General features: G+C 30.0%; 1 protein-coding gene across 1 annotated transcript; it reads left to right on the top strand.

The window, feature by feature from the left end:
* Positions 1–10,735: 10,735 nt before the first annotated feature.
* Positions 10,736–21,263, top strand: LOC135953757 (uncharacterized). Its single transcript, XM_065503742.1, has 10 exons — positions 10,736–11,051; positions 11,117–11,412; positions 12,165–12,848; positions 12,909–13,266; positions 13,332–14,496; positions 14,564–15,083; positions 18,881–19,732; positions 19,790–19,966; positions 20,029–20,122; positions 20,194–21,263. The coding sequence occupies exons 1-10, from the start codon at positions 10,736–10,738 to the stop codon at positions 20,559–20,561; spliced, it is 4,830 nt and encodes a 1,609-aa protein (XP_065359814.1). The 3' UTR covers positions 20,562–21,263.
* The last annotated feature ends 467 nt before the right edge of the window (positions 21,264–21,730 follow it).

The following is a 21,730-nucleotide window of genomic DNA, read 5'->3' as shown; positions in this document are numbered from 1 at the left end:
CTACTTTTTCATATATTTTCGACCTTTTTATACTAATTTCCATAAAGTTGCTAAAACTTATAGCAGAAAATTGCAGATAATACAAAAAAAATCTGAAAATAATACAAAATCTTCACCCCAGATATCCTACTGATTTACTGCATAGTAACTTAAACCATGTAACGTTTAATTCATTTGCAAGGGAACTGATGCTGTCATTTAATGAAATATCCAGAACGCCTACACATGAAATAATAAGAAATTTGTTAAAATTCTTTAGTATTTAAAGAGTAAATTAGTGGTTGTTTTTTAATTTTCTTTTAACATTTATGTTTTTACAATGTTTTTAGACCACTTTTCTTTAATATTGTAATATTAGTAGTTTTTGTATTTAATTATTTAGTTTTTATTTGTTGTAATACTTTTTAGGTAAATACTCAAAACGCTGTAAATAATTATTTTTTATAAGGATTATTATTATAAAAAAAACTTATTTATGAAAAGTCAACTTTATTATTTAAATCTACTTTTTCATCTATTTTCGACTTTTTTTACTATTTTCAAACTTCGAATTTTTCAACTATTAATGTAAAAAAAATGGTTATTGATGTGCATTTTTCAATGTTTATCAATTAAACTTAACCCTCCGTTACTCGCAAACATTTTTTTATTGTAAATTTTTTTACCACCCTAAATTTTAAGCAATTTTTTGATAAAATAATATTTTTACTGCAATTTTTTTTTGTATTACTCTTTTAAATTTGTTTTTAATATTGTTTTTATGTTTTCGAAATAAAAAGTTTTTTTTATTGATATCAATTTTTTTATTTATTTATTTATTAGTATTTGTAATACTTTTAATATATTCATTTAAAAAATTACATTGCGACTAGTCTCGATTGAAAATGATTGCGACTCACGGAATGATTTGTTCGCCTGATTTTTAATTGGAAATTTTCAATTACTTGTGATTTTATTCGCGCACAGCCCCATTAACAAGTCGAACACGAACAAATCACACTCACAAATCACCCGTGTGTGGCCAGCTTAACGGATAGTTAAATATATCAAGGCGATTATGTATTAAATAGTATTAATTTTGTTTTTAATGTTTAGATTTTAATTTATAAAATAGTGTGGGGTAATTCACAAATAAAATAAAATACGTCCGACTCAAATAGTTTCAAAATTAACAATCATCAAAATTTTATTTAAGAAAAAATAATAATTAAAATAAAAATCAAAAGTTACTAAACAAATTTAAAAAGTTAAAAAACAAAGTATAAAATTAAAATATGTGTTACAGTAAGTGCCACATTACCCCCTTCCTAGTTTAATCAGACTTAAACGATATCATTTTCGAAGGTCTTGAATCTTTTGAGACAGTTGTAATTTCAGCAATTTCGTTGTCAATAAAAGCGGGTTTAAGGTGATCAATTGAAACGTTTTCAGTTTTTGATCCTATTTGCAGTTTGAAAAACTTGTCGCTTTTATGTATTACTTTATATGGACCGGCATATTTTGGACATAAAGGCTTAGGGGAATATAATTTTTTCCATACGTATGAAGTATTTTTTAATTCTTTATGAACAAATGGTTTCAGAACAGCGTGATCACTTGCTGGAACTGACTTGACGTTTTCAAAAGATTGTCGAAGATGAGTTAACACTTCTGAAGGATTTGTATTGTAGTCTATGTTGCTTTTAAAAAAATCACCTGGTAATCGAAGGACTTCTCCATAAACTAGTTCTGCAGAAGATGCTTTAATATCTTCTTTATAAACTGCTCGTAATCCTAGTAGAACCATAGGTAGTGTTTTTGTCCATTGTAAGTTTTCGTTGCAGATTAGAGCTGTTTTTAGCGTACGATGAAATCTTTCGACGATTCCATTTGATTGTGGATGATACGCTGTGGATTGTTGATGTTGGGCACCAATAGTTTTAGCAATATTTGCAAAAACTTTTGAGGTAAACTGTCTTCCTCGATCTGTATGTATTTTATGTGGACAGCCAAATCTACTCACCCAACCTTCAATGAATTTTCTGCATACTTCTTCAGACGTAATACTTTTTAATGGTATAACTTCAACCCATCTGGTAAAACGGTCTATTATAGTCAACATATATTGATACCCTTCGGATGGTGGTAGTGGTCCTACAATGTCCATATGGATTGTTGCAAATCGTTGAGTTTCTTGAGAAAAGACACCAAATTTTGATTTTGTGTGACGATTCACTTTTGCAGCTTGACAAATTTTACACATTTTAACCCATTTGTTACAATCTTTATTTATAGATGGCCATACAAATCGTTGGGTAAGCAAACGCCTTGTTGAACGTATTCCAGGATGTGTAAGTCCGTGTATGTTGTCAAACACTGTTTTTCGTAATTGCAGAGGAACATATGGTCTTACATGTTCAGTAGATACATCACAAAAGATTTTCATATCAGAATTTGGAACTTGCAGAAGTTTAATATTTAGTCCAGTTGACGAATTACGAAAATTTATAAATTCTTCATCAGAAGTTTGTAATTTTGCGATATCTTCATATTTAATGTGAGAAATTTCTTCTATACGTAAAATTGCATCCGCCACGGTGTTAAATTTACCAGATATATGACGAATATCTGTCGTAAATTGCGATATGAAATCTAAGTGTCGATACTGTCTCGGTGATGCTTTTTCAGGATTTTGATTGAAAGCAAATACTAATGGCTTATGATCAGTGTAGAGAACAAACTTACGGCCTTCTAGTATATGACGGAAATGTTTTATAGACTGATATGCAGCTAGTAATTCCCTGTCATAGGTACTATATTTTGTTTCCGTTTTCGAAAGCTTTCTGGAAAAGAATGCTAATGGTTTCCATTCACCATTATCAAATTGTTCAATTGCTGCGCCTATTGCAAATTCAGATGCATCAACTTTTAAACAAATTTCAGCATTAGAATCTGGATGGGAAAGTATAACAGCTTTTATTAAATGTTCCTTACATAGTTCAAAATCTTTTTCAAGATCATTCGTCCATTGAATTGGAGTTTTGTCATTTTTAACCGCACCTTTTAAGAGATCATTAAGTTTAACTTGAGTTTTTGCAACATCTGGCATAAATTTCCTATAGAAATTAATCATGGCTAAAAATCTTCTTAAATCTATGACAGTCTTGGGTTTTGGATATTGAATAATGCTTTCAACTTTGTCTTTCGATGGTTTTAAACCAGCAGGAGTTATATTAAAACCAAGAAAATCAATATCATTTGAACCAAATTTGCATTTACCAGGATTAATTAAGATACCATAATTCTTGAAACGTTCAAATAAAATTTTCAAATGTTTAATGTGTTCTTCTTCATTCTTGGAAGCTATTAAAACATCGTCAATATAGACGAAAACAAACTCTAAGCCCCTACAAACTTCGTCCATGTACCTTTGGAAAGTTTGAGCAGCATTTCTAAGGCCAAATGGCATTTTGAGAAACTCAAAGAGTCCAAATGGAGTAATTATTGCGGTTTTGGGTATATCAGCGGGATTAACTCTTATTTGGTGGTATGCCCGTACCAGATCAAGTTTGGAAAATATTTGACAGTCTTTTAAATTGTATGTGAAATCTGATATAAAAGGAATGGAGTACTTGTCTGGAACTGTAATCTTGTTGAGAAAACGATAGTCTCCACATGGACGCCAGTCTCCATTGGATTTTGGCACCATGTGAAGAGGGTTAGCCCACTCACTTTTAGATGGTTGAATAATGCCTTGATCCAGCATAAACTGAAATTCTCGTTTTGCTATCGTTAAACGTTTCGAATCAAGACGACGAGCTTTTGCTGTGACTGGTCTTCCAGTAGTTTCAATATAGTGAAAACATTTGGTTTCGTTCTTGCATTTGAGTGAGGAGTTAATACTTACAATCTCTGGGAATTCTTGAAGAACTTTTTTATAAGCAGAATCATCCTTCTGAATATGAGATATAGATAAAGAAGGTAGTGATGATAATGTTGCAGGTGTTGATATTAACGTTTTTCCATCAATTAATACACGATTCTTAAGATCGGGCAATAAATGATGGTGCTTCAAAAAATCAGATCCCAGAATTGGATGAGTGACGTCAACAACAATGAAAATCCATGAAAAGTTTCTACGCAAACCAAAATTCAGCTGGAGTATTCCATATGTTCGTATTTCTGTTCCATTTGCTGCGAAAAGTTTAATTGGAAAAGATTTCAATGTTGAACCTCGTTGATGTTTTGTTGTAGGTGGAATAACTGATACATCAGCTCCTGTATCGACAAGAAAAGAACGTTTAGTTGTTAGATCTTTGAGAAGTAAGCGGCATGTTGTTGAAATTACGGGTGCCGCTTTGCCCGAAATTTCATTTAGTTTTTTGCTTGGGGGTGTTTACAAGGACTAACGCATTTTGTTGCCTTGGTATCAAAACGTTTATGGTACCAACACCAATTTGCTCGAGATTTAGAGTTACTTCGGCTTCTACGGCGATTTTTATTGAAATTAACCTTTTCCCTTCGACCACGTATAGATGAATCTAGTTTCCTATCAAGTGCTTCAATTTTTGCGGTTAGTTCATTTATAATATTTTCAGAGCAACTTAAACTGGATATTTGAGGATGAGTAATTTCCATTATCTTATCCGCTTGCAATGCCAATTCGCTGAGATTTTATGTTTTCAGGAAGTTGTTCCAAGAAGAGCGTCTTGAGTACATTATCGCCAACATCGTTACCTACTGCTAATGCTTTCATTGTTTGCAAAAAATGAGATGGCTTCTGATCTCCAATAATCAATCCGCTAAATAATTTTTTAAGTTTAGCTTCTTCAGAAATTGAAAATGAGTTTATTAGTCGGCTTTTTATGGTTTCATATTTATTTGTTGCCGGTGGAGACAATAAAATATCACCAATAAACTTTAAATAAGAAGAATCCAAACTAGCAACGACATGGGAATATTTTATTTCATCTCGAGATATTCTTGAAAGTTGAAATAGTGATTCAATTTGAATAAACCATAATTGTGGTTGTTCAGTCCAAAATGGTGGAAGTTTTTGAATAGTTGCTGTTGATGTAACTGCTACTTCTGGAAATCTTGCTGAATCATCTTGTTGAAGATTGCGTGTTGCTTGTCCAGTTGTATTAGGATTATGTAGGATTGCTTGATCCGCAGGAGGAGTCGGAGAATGTAATAAGGACATGGGGTCACCAAATTTGTGGGGTAATTCACAAATAAAATAAAATACGTCCGACTCAAATAGTTTCAAAATTAACAATCATCAAAATTTTATTTAAGAAAAAATAATAATTAAAATAAAAATCAAAAGTTACTAAACAAATTTAAAATGTTAAAAAACAAAGTATAAAATTAAAATATGTGTTACAGTAAGTGCCACAATAGTAAATAAATTTTCATTACTGATTTGACATGTTTATTATCAATCACTTTTTTAGAAGTTTCTGCAATGCGATTATGTACGATATGTATAAAAACTCAGTTTTTATAGAAAAATATTGGATAGAAAAGGCATTATTTATTAAAATTTGTCGATTAGAATTTTTGAGATTCACTACCAAATGTTAAAATTAAAGTCATATTTTGTAAAATCATAATTCTTTTACATATCATTATTTCAACTTTATGATGAATTGACCTGTGTGCAATATTTAAAACTATGAAATATATACAACAAAATATGCACAAATTTGTTGTTTCCTTAAGGCTTTTGAATTATATTAGCGAAATATGTAGAATAAGAGATAAAAAATATAATTGTTGGTATTAAATAGCATTCAGAATAAAATCTGTTGCATGATAGATGATATCGTTCGATGTCGTTATAATAACGTTTGGTTTATTGAGATTATATGTTTTGTATACAAATTTTCTAAATGAAATTTTAATGATTTTTTCATATATAATTGGCTACACTGTACAAGTCACAATAATTAGCGATGGCATTTTTAAGAACGTCTACACAAAACGAAACTGTGAAAATATTTCAATTGTCAACAAAGAACATATAAACAAAAAGAATAAGTCAAAACAAAGTTCATCACTGGAGCCAAAGTAAATTAATAAAGTAGACTCAGTAGAACAGCTGACTATTTTTTTTACTTTGGTCTGAACTGTCAATTCACTTGTGGTTGTTGTGGCGAAAAATACAACAAGCCCAAAAGCAAAAACAACAACAGGCAACTTTGACAGCTCAGACCTTAAACCAAAAACAAAATTGCTTGTGGTTTTTGTAAATGTTGTATTTGTTGTAGTACTGTCGCTACTTTATTAATTTACTTTGACTGGAGCCGTAAAGTGCTAAATTACAGTAGTGAATTGAAAATAAAAACAAATACATTTAAAAATAGTATATTAAAAAATATTTATGTTATTAAGATTAAAATGGATTCCCACACCAATTTTTCGTGGATAACTTAAAAGTAATAACAACTTTTAGATTTTTCCATATGTACAGAAAAAGTAAAAATAAATCTGTGCAAAGTGAATACTAAATTGAATATAATTGAATTAATAATTTGCACTTTATTAAAAAGGTATTAATAATGCAGTTGTGACTGTTTTTTCAATAATAATATAATAATTACTCCAAGTTTTTGTGTATTATGCATTTTTAAATCTTGCCAATTATAAATGTGAACATGGTTTGAATCATTATTGATTTTTCAAAGAGTTGGTCTGTGTATTTTGCCAAATAATAAATGACAAAATCTAAACTCAAATGTTAAACAAAGTATAAAAAGAAATTATGTTACTACATATTTAAAAAACAACGATTTTTTTAAAAAAGTTTTAGTGTGAAATTCTGGAATATTTTTAAGTTATATCATAAAAGATTAATTTTACAGATTTAGTGTTCTAGTTGTTCATGTTCCTCTAAAAATACATATTTGTATGTTTTAATGTAGGTACGTACATACATATATATTCACAGTTGGAAGACGCACCCATATTGCATCATTGACTAATAAAACAGTTTTTAAACTGAATGATTTGTTAAGTTGTGTTTTTTCCGTTTCCGGTTATTTCTTTTAATAGAAACACACACAAAATATTTTTAGTTATCTGTTTTTCACGCAAAGCCATTTATACATGTATATGAAAATATATGTCAGGTGTAAATTGGAAAATAACTTTATTTACCGGTTATTTATTACAATATTTGTGAGGTTTCATAATGTTCGTATGTAGATATATTGTATATTCATATGTTTGTACGTATGTAGGTACATACATTTGTATATATTAAACGTTTTGCGTGAGCATGTTTAACGGCAATTATTTATTTACATACACCTAGGTCATCACCCATGTTTGTATAAAGGAAATCTTACACCAGTAGTATGCATGTTTGTACAAATTTGTATACGCATTGGTATATTGCTACATCGACTTGACAAACTTTCCTTTATTTCTTATTAAAGACCTGCCGCACCACAAATAAACTGAAGAGACAAAAATAGAACAAACATTTTATTGTAAAATCTATTCCTTTAAGAATAAATTACGTTTAAATTTATAAAAATACTATTTAATATATGCTGGTTCTTTTCTCATGTTTTAGTTAGCTGCAAATAGAAAGTATTCTTCGGTATGTTCGATCATACCTACATTGGTTGACAATAGCATAGAAACTTTTTCAAAATTTAATTAAGATGTCACAATCCAAAGAAATCCAAAGGAATTTTTATTCATTTTAATAGATTTAATTGATATATGTATGTATACTTTGAATTATTTATTTATTTAATATCAATATAAAGTAGCTATATTGGTCAACTAAATACATATGTATGTATATTGTTAGGAAAATATCTATATAACATTAGTAAATATTATAAATAAAAAAATGTCTATATAAAGCTATATTTATGTATATAGAGTTAGAATATACATAAATATAACTTAAAAATTAAAATAAAAGGTTTCTATATAGAAAAATGTTTAACAATATTAATGGATAATGAAATTAAGAATTAATTGTAATTTAAAATTGACCTATATAAAAGTAGACCAAGAGCTTCCTTTTGTACGTAAGGTAAGAATACGAAAAAATTTTAGGTCATTAGGATACACATATGCTCCAAGTTCGGTGAATTATTATTAGGTAAAAAATAGAATGTTGTGTTAGTGGAACATCAATCAGAATAATGCGTGTTTAATTGAGGTTGTTTATATCTCACGATTTTGTAAAATTCAAGCAAACTACGTAGGTTCAGATATTGTTTAAAATCGCATTTCAACAAGGAATCGCATAGGTACAAGCGCCGAAACATAATCATGTTCATGTATAATTATTTTTTTGATCAGCTTATTTTAGTTTTGTGTATAAAATAACACCAAGACATTTTAGAGAATCAGTAAGGCAAATTTCATGACCACTGATGAATAATCTGGGGGATGACAAATTTCTATTTGATGAATAAAATTGCATACCTTTCGTTTTGGTAGGATTAATCTCAAGCGAGTTCATATCCATATATATGTATGTATATAGAGTTAAGGTGATCATTTAAAGAATTTTCATAATAATTACTCATAATTGAAATCCAATCAGTTAAATATACATATATGAACAATATGGGTTAAGAACAGACCATTGGGGTACCACCGAGGTAAATAGGCCAGTATTAGTATTAGAGCTATATCGATTTAAACTTAAAATCATTGGAATATAGATAGATGCCTATGTATATCCAATGACTTTTGTTTGAAATACATTTATTTGTTTTGTGGTTTAAAGCTCAATAAACACATATTGCGAAGGCATTCTAATATTCCATAAACTTATAAATACATATTAAGGATTGTTTATTCAAATAGATGGGAATATAGTAATTTTGGAACGTTTAATTCGTCCCCTCAATAAAACAATAGTCTATAAGCATATACACCAATAAATAACTGATTCTATATGTGGGCAAAATTTGGTGAAATTCTACTTCCACAAAGTGGGTCAAAAGATCAATTGAAATATTACTTTTCTTCTAGATGTATACTAACACAAAAATTTTTAACTCAAATATATCGAAAATGCAAAAAAATTATACACTAATGTTGTATATAGTGCAAAGTGAATGTAATTTTTACTACTTCTTAAACAATAGTACATTTCGAAAAAAAATCGTCAATAATGAAGAAATTAAAAACATCAATAATGAAGAAATTAAAAATATCTTCTTCTTTCTAATATATAAAAATCTCGTGGCACAATGTTTGTGTTTGAGCTCCTCCGAAATGGCTCAGCTGATTTGTATGAAATTTTGTATGTGTATTTGGGAGCTATGAGAATAGGTCGTAAATTATATTCCATACCGCTAGGTCATTAGGGGTCCCTATCCAGATTTTTTTTATTATTTTTTTTTATCAAAAACGTTTTTTAGCGTTATTTGGTATTAAAAAATACCTATAACCCCAAATTTTCATCAACCAACCCTTACCCATCCAGTTTTTAGTCGAGATTTTAGTGTTTTGCATGAGCATTTTTTTTACATTTTTTTTTAAATTTTTTATTAATTTTTGGTAGGTACGAGAATTGGTATACCATTCACCAATAAAAAAAGGAAGCAGTTATCAAAAAATATTTAAAATTTTTTATTATCTCCTTTTTCGTTTTTGATATGGAAAATTGTTCATTTCCTTATTTTGCCCTTGTGGATTCGCGCCTGGATTACACTAAATCGACTCATAAAGTGATTATGAGTCGATCGTTTTACTTTGATCGGGTGTTAGACTAAAGGTACGTTCACATTGGTCAAATATTTGACGAAAAAACGTTTCAACAAATATTTATTTGTTCTTAGATAAATTTTATAAGGGTAAACAATTTCAAACTTTTACTGAATTAATATTGTGATATTTTCTAATCTTAAGAGGTTTATTTAAATAAATATTTATTGGTTTTAATTAAAGAAAAATATAGATTTTTTTGTTAAATATTTCAGTAATGTGAACGTACCTTAATAATAATGTAGCAAATGCCAACGCAAATGCGAAAAATAAGAGCATATGCGAATGACAACGCTCGTTCCATCCCTAATTAAAAAATACAGCTTCAAGTAAAATATCTTTCAATGCTATCTTGTTAATTTGGGATATCTTTAAATATTTAATTCAAACTTTGACTATGGAAATTAACCATAACATTAAAAAATTTGAAATTGTGGAGAACATTAAAGTGCGATAAATTTAAAACACTCTTTAACTCAATTTCTTTTCCATAATTAGCCAAACACTACTGAATTTAGTTAAGCCAAAATAGAATATGATGACGAGACATTAAAACGATTAAAAAGGTTGTGCAAACATAAAATCAACAACAAAAAAAAAAAACAAAACACAAAATAATTAATTGTAAAAGGGCGTTGAGAATATTTTAAACAATAAACAACATTTTACTTAAACTCTAATGCTCTCTTCTGTGTTGGCTTCAAAATATGGAACGTCTAACATTCATAATAAGAATTTGGCACGAAACAGTAGCATATAGGAACAAAATTTGTTTTGAATTTTAGTCTGGATATGATGGTCAACGTAGATAGAACAAACAAAAATAAATAAAGCTTTAATTAAGTGAGATATTTGAATGGGAAAGAAAGTATGTAGAATAGAATGACGTTAACTCTAATTAAAAGGGCGTTGTTTTAGTTCCATAATTTTGTAGTTTTTGCTATATTCAAGTAAATACAGATAATTAAAATATTTTTTAATGTTTTATAGACAGTTTTAAACATAAAAAATGGTGAAAATACTACAGGCGTATAATTTTGCCAAGCAAAATACATTTGCTTTGAATGGCGAAATATTGGCAGCAACATTAATTGACTCTAATCGCATTGCCATTAGTAGTGCAGAGCAATTCATAGAAATTTATGATATTGTTGATAGACAACGCTTAGCAGACGAGAAAGATGCTGTCGGGGCAGGTGCTAGTGAAAGTGCTGCTATAAATGATAACAACACAAGTTCAACTGCAACTAATGATGAAAAGCTACCCACAAAATACACCCTGGCTACTGTGGGTGAAGTGGTCAATTTAATTTATTGTGAAGCAGGTTGGTTAATTAGATTCGATTTACTCTCCATTTCAAACTAAACAATAAGTTATTGGAAATTTTAGGTAAATATTTGGTTACATTAGAAAAGGAGAATGTTGGAAGTCCTGTGCACACAAATTCATCGAGCATTAGTTGCACCAGCAGCAGTAACAATACCACGGTTTATTCCGAAGATGATACAAAAATGTTTGTGCGCATATATGCAAACTTTTTGAAATTTCCAGAATCAAAGTTAGCTGATTTACCCATTACCATACGAATTGCATCGATGACAACACCAAAGGCACAGTTAATTAAAAGTATTGACGTAATTGAGCTGCCATTGCGTAGTCCTCCAGATCTAATACAGTGCTGTCAGGTAAATATGTTAAAAATGTACATTGCTAATTAATTGCTTTAATATTTAAGCAAATGCTAAATTAAGTATTTGGAAAATAGCTAATAATAAACATTTTCTTAAATTTTAAAATTTGTATCTTGTAGAAATATGAAATTCGCTTTAGTTTCGTTTTATATACATATGTTCAAAGTTAATATATCCTTGAACAAAAATTATCTTTAATTTTTCAAAAATGTTCCTTAATATGAGCCATTACTAGATTAAAAACATAAATAAAAGGAGGATTTTTCTAGATAATTTAAATTTAGGAATATATTTGAAAACATTTATTTACATTTTTGGTTATATTTTAATGACTAATTGTGCAAATAGTAAGTAAGGACATTATGACAATATGACATTATAGGAGACCATGTGAATTGACCAAATATATGTATATTCTGTAATCATATGTATTCAAAAACTAAAGAAACAAATAAAAAATATATGTACATTATATATCAATAATAGCAAAAAAGCAATCTGAGTCAAATTCAAACTAATTGGGCGCTTAGTTAAATTAAAAGTTAAAGATAGTTAGTTTAAAATATTATTTTTGTAATAAGCTCTAAATATCTTCACATAAAAAGTAAAATTTTAGTGTTTTTTCCTATTCAAATCCTCTTGACAAAGGTTTTAAGGGTTTTTGTTTTTTAGTCGTGGTTGATATACTCCATATATAAAACAACAATTATCTAACGAAATTATTTGTTTAATATTTATGTTTTTAGACCTCCGGCAACATTATTGTTAGCAGCAAAGAGCGCATCTATCTATACGAATATACCCAATGCGTTCACGAGAGTACACAACCAAGATTTAAATATATTGATTTTCTACCATTCAAATTTTTTGTAAATCTAAACTTTGTACCATTGAAATTGAATCTTGCTGAAAATGTGATTGCATGTATGAATAATCGTTATTGCGTAGCGTTTCGTGTGGTAGATGTTTTGGCCAGCAATGTGTGCACTGCTGGTGATGGCGGCATTCAAAATACCATGCAATATGCTTATGATATGGATGAGAATGCCGATATAGAAGTTGAAGATGTCATATCGAATTCAGAATCGAGTATGGCAAGTAAAACTAGTGTGGGGCCTTCTAGCCATAGTCATAATAGCTTTGAAACAGATTCGTTGGAAACTACAGCAAGTGGACGTCCTTTAAATGGCTTTCCGGGTAGAACACCTATTGACTTTAATGTGGCACGTATGGTGAACTCAGCATGTGGTCGTGAGTTTGAAGTGGATTTGAAATCACAATGGGAGCAAAATGAAAGTGATATTGGCAATGGCCCAGTCAGTGGTAAATGTAGTATAACTTGTGATACTCAAGAAATAATTATAATGCCGACAAAAGCAAATGAGATCAAAATTAAGCTTGTCAATGAAGCAAAGGCTATGAATGTGCAGGTACATAAAGTTTAAACTATATTTAGATTTTTAATAAATTGTTGTTTATTTTTCTTAAAGCGTATTTCAGCAAACGGTAAAATTGTATCTGCCTATAACGAGGAAAATATGGTGCAATATGATATACGTAAATTGCTACAAATTTGTATGAAGACTTCCGAACCGGGAGGTGCTCGAGTTGTAGATATATTACGTTGCATGGACCTGAAAGCCATTTATCAGCGCAATGACAACGATTGCGAGGATATCGACGATCCTGAATACGACATGGGAAATCAACAAATACCGGGTGCAATTACAACATCAAAACATGTTAATCGGCGTACTTTAAAGTCTAATAAACATCAGAGCTGTATTGGTTTTGCTTTATTAGTTGCCAGCAGTGTTGATGGTTATCTCTACCAGTTTTGTGCCCAAGGTAACTATTGTCCCATGTAAGATATGATTTAAATTTATCACATTTCTTTATCTGCATTTCTTCAGGCAAGTGGTACAATGAAAACGAAAAGCCTATAGCAATTTATTCATTTACTGCTCCAGTTTTACAAGTTCATATTAATGATTATGTCATCTATGCCATAACTACGGAATCGGTTGAAACACATACTTCTAGAATTGGACACAAACTGTTTAATAATCGCTTCGAGTACCCCTCTATAGCTGAGTTATTTCCGGAAGAGTCAAGTCCTGATGTAAACGCTCCCATTGCTGTAGTGGGACTGTGTTCATTTATACATGTTCAGTATGTATGTGTGAACCGTAATAATTTGGTGTTAATAAGCAATGGAGCTTTGAACTCTGCCTCTAATTCAGGCGACAGCAGTAGCACAGCGTTAAAGAGACGAAGTACAGGCGAGGGCAAGCGCAATATAGCTGCGCGTTTGATCGCTGAAGCCAAAGCTAAACACAATTTGTTGCGAAACAGTTATTCCAATCAACAATCAGTCACAAATGAATGGACTCTATATAATCTGGAAGTACCACCCGTAGAACAGGTGGTAGATGATTTAGAATCCATAGCCGAAACTTATAGATCCGCTAGTAGTTCCAATTTTTATGACCTCATGGAGGAGGCTCATGTTATGCTGAGAATGAGTACTTCCTTGCAATTCAACAAGTTAAGCGAAGAAAGAGAATCGCAATTACGTCGTAAATTTATGGCAAATTGTCGTAAGTTGGCTGATTTCTCCATAAGATCGAAAAAGAAGGAAATCCATATGCAGGCATCGGGATTTTATAAAATGTGCAATTTGCAATTGTCCGAAATTTATGAAAATTATATAAACAACTTGCTCTATATTGATGAAGATAAATGTCAGGACATGCAAAAACTTCCAACGCCCGGAGATGATTCCACAATAGAACCTGAACAACTTTATGGTCTAATTTATACAGTCAAACTATTTTTAATGAATTTAGGCACGGATCGTTTAAAAGCCTCATTCCTTAATCAATTGGTCAAACCATTTTTTACACCTAGTCGAGTTGTAAAGCAGGGATTTACTCAAGTTTCCCTGTCATTGGAATTTTTAAATTTGTTTATAAAATACTCTCCCGAAGACGTACCACCAGTCATGTTAGGCTCTCCCGTCGTTGCTGATTCTATAAGTGGAGAAATTATAAATTATTTAAAATTTTTAGACAATTTGTAAGTAGTATAATCATGTTTTTCACACTATCTTAGACTATGAACAATTTCCTTTAAATGTCTTCAGAAATCCCGATGATAATATCTTGCTCGCTGTAACGGCTTGTCGTATGTCAAATTATATTTTATCACAAGAAGTTGTCTCGCGTACTAATCGTCACGATTTGGCTGTGGCCTTAATCAAATATAAAAATGTCCTATTCGACGATACAACGGTGTTATTCCAAAAACAAAAGCGTGACAAAACTGATGATTATCCAACTAGTTTATCAAAAGACACTCAACATCCTCATAGTAAGCAAGTCAAACGCAAATCAACACAAATCAATCAAAGTGCTTTAATAGGAAGTTTGTCAACCGCTGGCCAGGAAGTGGTTTCCTTTTCGGATTTCGCCGAGACCATTCTGTTAGCTACAGAGAAAACTGAGCTAATCGAGGCTATAAGTGACGTCTTCATACATGCCTTGTGTGTGGAACACAGTATAACACTGGAAATCATTTTGCAATTATTTCTCAACTACATTGCATCGCACATTGGGCAGAAGGGTTATCAAACTTCACAGAAAGTGTTTGTTAATATTTTGCAGGTGAGTTTAAATATTTAAAAAATAATTTGTAAGTTACATTTACACTGTATGTGTTCTCATCTGAGTATTAGTAGAAGTGTGATTCTAAAATGCTTCTCATATCATCGCTTAGATGAAAAGGTGTCGTATGTACTATTAATTTGTCATACAATTCTTTCATTTTCTACAGTAGAATGAAAGTAATATTTCTGATTTGTATACCCATATCGGTCATAATTATCGGATTTATATAGGTATCCACTAGGGATGCCAAACGGGACTGGCATTTCAATGTAAATCCCGAGATTCCTGAATTTCCGAATTTTTGTTTCACAAACAAAATAAAAACATCCAATTAAACAACGACACAAATTTATTTCATAAATATGTACGTACATTAGAGTGCACCACCTTAAAAAAAAGTGCGCCGTACACCCCCTAATATACTGTATTTCTGCAAAGCAGTTACAACATTTTTTTTTTATTTTTTTGCCGAATTTGTCGTAATAACTTTAGCATTTACAGTTGGATCTTAAAGTATGATATATCAATGTATTTGTCTCGAGAAGACAAATATTTTTCTCTAAGGGCCATTGACCTCAAGTATCCCGTTTTACTATTTATCTACCAGATCTGTGTTCTTACCATCCTAATGTCAGAAAATTAAAGCTCGCAAGAAATCATTAAAATATTGCTAACGTAGTAATTCGATAACTCCTTCAGAAATACTTTAAAATTTATTTTATACCAAAAGAATAACAACAAGTAAGAAAGCATAGTCGGTCAAGCCCGACCATATGATACCCTACACCTAGAAGATGATTATAAACAGTTCTCTTTTAAAATGTATATAGGAGCTGTATTTGAATACCAACATTTTTAAGAAATCTCTTTAAAATGATTTTCAGAAGTGGGCATCATATGGGAGCTATGACTAATTATGGACCGATCATTATAAAATTTAAGGAAATGACTTCTGTATGTATATAACTTATTATACTCTTCACCTTCGTGAGAAGGGTATATATAAGTTTGTCATTCCGTTTGTAATTTCCACAATATAATTTTCCGACCCTATAAAGTATATATATTCTGAATTCTTATAGATAGCGGAGTCGATTAAGCCATGCCCGTCAGTCTGTCTGTCTGTTTGTTGAAATCAATTGTCTGAAGACCACACATATCTTCGGGATCCAAATCTTCAATAATTCTGTCAGACATGCTTTCGAGAAGTTTGCTATTTAAAATCCGTCCATAAATAACGGAGATATGAGCAAAAATCCGAGAAAACCTCTGAAAATTTCATCAAAAAAGACAACACACATCCAAACATACGTTTTGAGTAAAAATAAAAATAAAAAAATTTAAAAGGAGGGCCCTTTTTGGAAAAAGTTAAATTTTGCCAAAAAAATCAAAAATTGCATATTTCGAGTTACAAAACATTTATTTTAATAGATATTCCACTCGCATCCCACTAAGCGACTAAATAGCTCTTCAAGGAAAATATCTGAGCTTTCTGTTGAGCAAAAAAAAAAATTAACAAAGTTTTCGATTTCGAAAAAAAGCCAACAAAGAAATAAATTAATCTAAAAAAATAAAAATGTTTAATTTTTAGTGTTTCTCTGAGGGATGAAAATTTTTTAATTTTTTAGCTTAATTTATTTCTGTTCTGAAATTATTTCAGAAATACCACTACCAGAATTCGATAGGGTGTTTTCTAGGTTACTAATCGTATATAGTGGGATAGTGGTACTATATCCTATTTTTCCATAATGTCCACTCATCCCTCAGAGAAACACTAAAAATTACACATTTTTATTTTTTTAGCTTAATTTATTTCTGTTTAGAAATTATTTCAGAAATACCACTACCAGAATTCAATAGGGCGTTTTATGGGCTACTAATCGTATATAGTGAGATAGTGGTACTATATCTAGTTTACCCATAAAACACACATACCCCATAAAGAAATTCAATTGTATGTATATTTTTCGCTTAATATTTCTGCATCATAAATACATTTAGGCCCTAATTTTGTAAATCACGTCACTAAAGTGATATTTATGTGCAAAGCAAAAACAACATTTAACACATTTCAAAAATTTGTTTTTGTTTTATGTACAAATTCTGAACCAAACAAACGCACAAAAATTCAAGCGTTGATTTGCCTTTCATAATTTGAAAATTGTGTACACAAAACAAAAACAAATTTTTAAAATGTGTGAAATGTTGTTATTGCTTTGCACATAAATATCACTTTGGTGACGTGATTTATTAAATTAGGGCCTTAGTGTGTTATGTGGTAAGTAATTTAGCATTATTACATATTATTTTACAAAATTCCTAATTATTATTAAAATAAATCGGTGTATTTAACTTTTTTTAAAATTTTATTTCATTTGTGTAAATTTTTCATCGTTAACAGTGCTCTGTTATCTCTGTTATCGACTTATTACGTACTGTTAAAAAAAAGTGGTTTTTGTCTTCGCTTAATAAATTCGAATTTATCTTCACACACATGTGAAAGGGTCTAACTATTGACAATTTTTGAAAATTGGCTTAGCATATTCGAATAGAGCATTAAAAAATATAAAAAACCACGGTATTATTTTTTCGCGGTTGTTAAAAAAGTTCACGCACCAAACGCAATAAAGTTTTTCATGAAATATTTTCAATTATTTTGAAATACAATATATTTTATTTTAATAAATAATAAACCAAAATGAATAATTAAACAAATAAGTATTTAAACTTAATATAGTGTAGATAATTGAATAGTGAGGGCTTTACTTATTTATGTAAACAATAAATATTTTGTTAATAAGCTTAGGATATGTAGATATTTAAATATAAAAACAAGCTTTGACAGCTGTTTGACTGACTCCTCCTTGTATAAATTCGCCTTGGCACAAAGCTTAAATTCTTGTTGTTATTTTTTATTGTGACTGCGGCAAGGACTCTTGATCCTGCCATATATCCTTAATTGTAAAAATTCTATAACTTTTGCAAAAATTATCTGATTGTAATGCAACTTGGTATGTTTATTTGTATTTACTGAATCATTTTTTAAGTTGAATAAGCTTTGTTCGTCCGCCTCCATTTATATGTCTGTCCATCTAAATTTCTTAATCAAAGTCGCAATTTTAAACATGTTCCAATTTGGTCCACATCACTTTTTGTACCCAAGGAAAAACTCTACTAATTTTGGGTTACAAATGTCCTCCCGGATTTGGATTTCAACCTATATAACTGAATAAAGTTCAACAGAAACTTGTTTTATATAAAAGCAAATGTGCTTCCCAAATTTAGTGTTGATTTTACCAAACGTTAAATTGAATTTGATGTTCATACCTTCTTTCAATAAATTTGACTTCATTAGTGTGTTAGGTTCTTAAAATTTTATTTTGTTCTGGTGATTGTTAATAAGTCTTTGAACATTGATACTGTGTACTTTATTTGGCGATCCACATAATGCCAAAGTTATCAATATGTGTTATTTTAGCCGCTGCGCCTTGACAAATCTACAATTTCGGTTTGTAAATTCGGAAATGTTTTCACTATATATTAAAGCAAATAATTGGACCAAAATAGCTAAATCCTCCCCTTTAGTTTACTACCCATAACGGCATAGTGGATCAAGTAAAAAAAATATAACAAAATATTATACCTGAAATTTCTTTAAAAAGGACAAACTAATTAAGCAGTTCTTCTATATAGAGCCTGTACTTTCATATGCGGTTCATGTGTTAAAAATTACATTGTACAGTGCAATAATTTAATAAAAATAATTACTTACATATATTTCTCTTTTTTTAAAGGCCTATTATTATGATCTGTTTGATGTAAATCCTTTAAATACAAATCAAGATATGCCGACAAATAACACACCGCCTCAAATTGACGAAGACTACGATGAAGGTTTCTCCAAGGGTAATAGTGATCGGGACAGCGAATCGATTGCTAATTCTATAGGTGATACAAATTCTGCAGCTAGTTCATCAATTGATGATAGACGCATATCTGGCCATTGCAATCGCATTGTTTATGATCAATTGCAAGAGCAACAGTCACCATTTAAACGTAATTCAAAAGCTTCGCTGCTGAATATTGATGATCAACAACAACAACAGCACAATGCTGATGAGAATGAAATCAATAATAAAGGCTTGAAAATACTATTTCGTATGTATATGGGGCGTTTGAAGGCCTTAAGTGATTTGATAACTGACCTGCAATCGGCAGATCTTGAGCAGCAGTCATTAAATGAAGAGTTCTTAAGTTTACGCATGGAATGCATATCTTTCATGATGCGCCACTTGCAAGAGTTACGTATGCAACAGCAGCATCATAATCATTTGGGTGCAAATCAAAATTATCACATGTTGTATTATGGTCAGTCGTTGCCAGGCAATGGATGCCGAATTAATGATCCAAAATTGCTGTATGTACCATTTATACCCGATTATAAGTTAAGTGGTGAGACATTCGATCAGCATATTAAATCGTATGTTAGACCTATACCATGTCTTTCGGATCGTCCCCAATATTTAAACCGTTTGTCGCCATTTAAACGAGGCGATTTCAGTTATCCGAACAAAGAAGATGGGGAAACTGAGGTACATTTTGTTGGTTGGCATAACGAACTGCTAACGTTAACATTAAAAATCCAGGTAAAATCAATACACTTTCTTAATTTAAACAAACATATAACTTCCTCTTTATTACAGTCATTGTTGGCATCGCCGAAAATTGAACAGGATATTATTGAAGAATTCATTGCATTTGTACAAAAGACACCAAATCTCTTGGGCATCGATAGTTTTCTGGTAATCGTGTTGCCCAAACATTTAGCCATTAATTATATGCTAAACTTTTGCCCTGACTATCTTTGGCAATATGGCAAGGTAAGGACTATAAACTATATTAAATCTGATATTGTAATCACTGACTTTTCTTATTACTCTAGTCTAACAATTTTACACCAAAACAATGGGAATCCTTATTTAAGAAAATTCTGGGTAAAAAAGAACTTTTGCCGAATTGGAAGACTTATATTACTGGTAATGCTTTTAAAAACAATGCCCATAATTAAAATAATTTACGTTTTATCCAATAAACACTATTATTTTAGAAATCCTCAATAATTTGGTAGCTGATTTGAATTTCGAAGAACTTTTGCAATGCTTTCCTAGTGAGGTTATACACAATCGTAACATTGAACTATGGACTAAAGAATTCAATACGGAATGTATAACAGCTATTGATTCGAACATTGGAGGTTTAATATTCGAACATGAAAATATTGAAAATACAGTGCCATTTACACAAACCATGGCTCGTGATCACTTGCCTATGGACAATATAGATGAGAATAATGTCTTCGAACTCACTCTGCGCAAAGCGGTCTCCAAACAACGTAGCATTGCTTTGCGTTCTATGATCGAATCAACTGGCAAACAACTGTTCGATGCAACAAGTAATCCTATGTACAATCTTTAAGAGAATGAATTAAACATAAATATAATCATTTGAGTTAGTTAGCAGACATTTCCGTAGTTGTTTATAAAATAAAATATGAAAAATTAAACAAAATATATATAATATATATCAATTAACGAAAATTAATACGTTTTCTTAATTTTATTCATATTAAACGTTTATTAAAAAAGTCTATAACCATCTAATAAATTGTAGTATAATTAATATACAGCGTATAATTGTTATTGATCTTATGATAAATTATCAACATTTATAAATTATTATTATTAATCCAGATTACATATGTAATTTATATGTAACCGTTTGATATTTTCTAAATTTACAAATTTGCAAATGTAGTATTTTTTATGGTCATAACTGCACAAATTTTTACAATAAATTCATATTTAAGTCATCACTATTTAAAAGAAAAAGTCAAGATTAAATCATTCCATACTTTAATTTTGGATTTGTTTTTAATCTATTTTATACATACTGACCTAAATATGTATTTTAGTATTTTAAAAATATTTTATTATAGTTTTTATTCGGAAATCGAATATTTATTGATACTCATACGTACTACTATAATTTTAAAATTGTATTTAATTTGTGATTATTTTATTTTTGAAAACATACATATTTTAAATTACTTTATACATACATACCCTATATATACAAAATTTTTATTTAAATAAAGTGATATTTCTATTAAATATTAAAGGATTTTGTGTTTTAAGTAATGTTTTCGTGTCTGATATTACTATATGACAAAAGTGCTCTGCTTACCATATATTGTGACTTTATATTACTCTCCGTTATGTGTCGGACAAGAGTTAAAACATATAAATCGAAACCGAAATTTGGAATCGTCAATAGGATAGGATGCATGTTTTGTAAAGTAAAGTTTGCCAGCAATAATAATCATTTGACAATTGAAAGTTTAGGGTTAGTAAAAATGAAGCTACACTATAGAAGTCAATATGCCCGATGTGATATTCCATATCGTCACCTAAAATGCAAAATAACGTATCATCAAAAAATTCGAAATTGATTTTATTATTGATTACGATTCACTACAACATATTACATATGTGTAAAAAATTTTAAACTTTTACTATCAAAAATAACCAAGTTATAACCAAAATTGAAACTAAAGTAACATCAAGTACATATGTATATGATTTTCT

This window comes from Calliphora vicina, chromosome 3 (genome assembly GCF_958450345.1).
Source record: "Calliphora vicina chromosome 3, idCalVici1.1, whole genome shotgun sequence".
In the NCBI taxonomy this organism is placed as follows: domain Eukaryota; kingdom Metazoa; phylum Arthropoda; class Insecta; order Diptera; family Calliphoridae; genus Calliphora; species Calliphora vicina.
The sequence above is the reverse complement of the archived record's forward strand: the minus strand, read 5'-3'. Positions and strand labels throughout refer to the sequence as shown.

Coding starts and splice junctions, on each gene's coding strand:
- LOC135953757 (XM_065503742.1), top strand. CDS start 10,736: ATGGTGAAAATACTACAGGCGTATAATTTTGCCAAGCAAAATACATTT. Junction 11,413..12,164: donor ATCTAATACAGTGCTGTCAG/GTAAATATGTTA, acceptor TTATGTTTTTAG/ACCTCCGGCAACATTATTGT. Junction 12,849..12,908: donor CAAAGGCTATGAATGTGCAG/GTACATAAAGTT, acceptor TTTTTCTTAAAG/CGTATTTCAGCAAACGGTAA.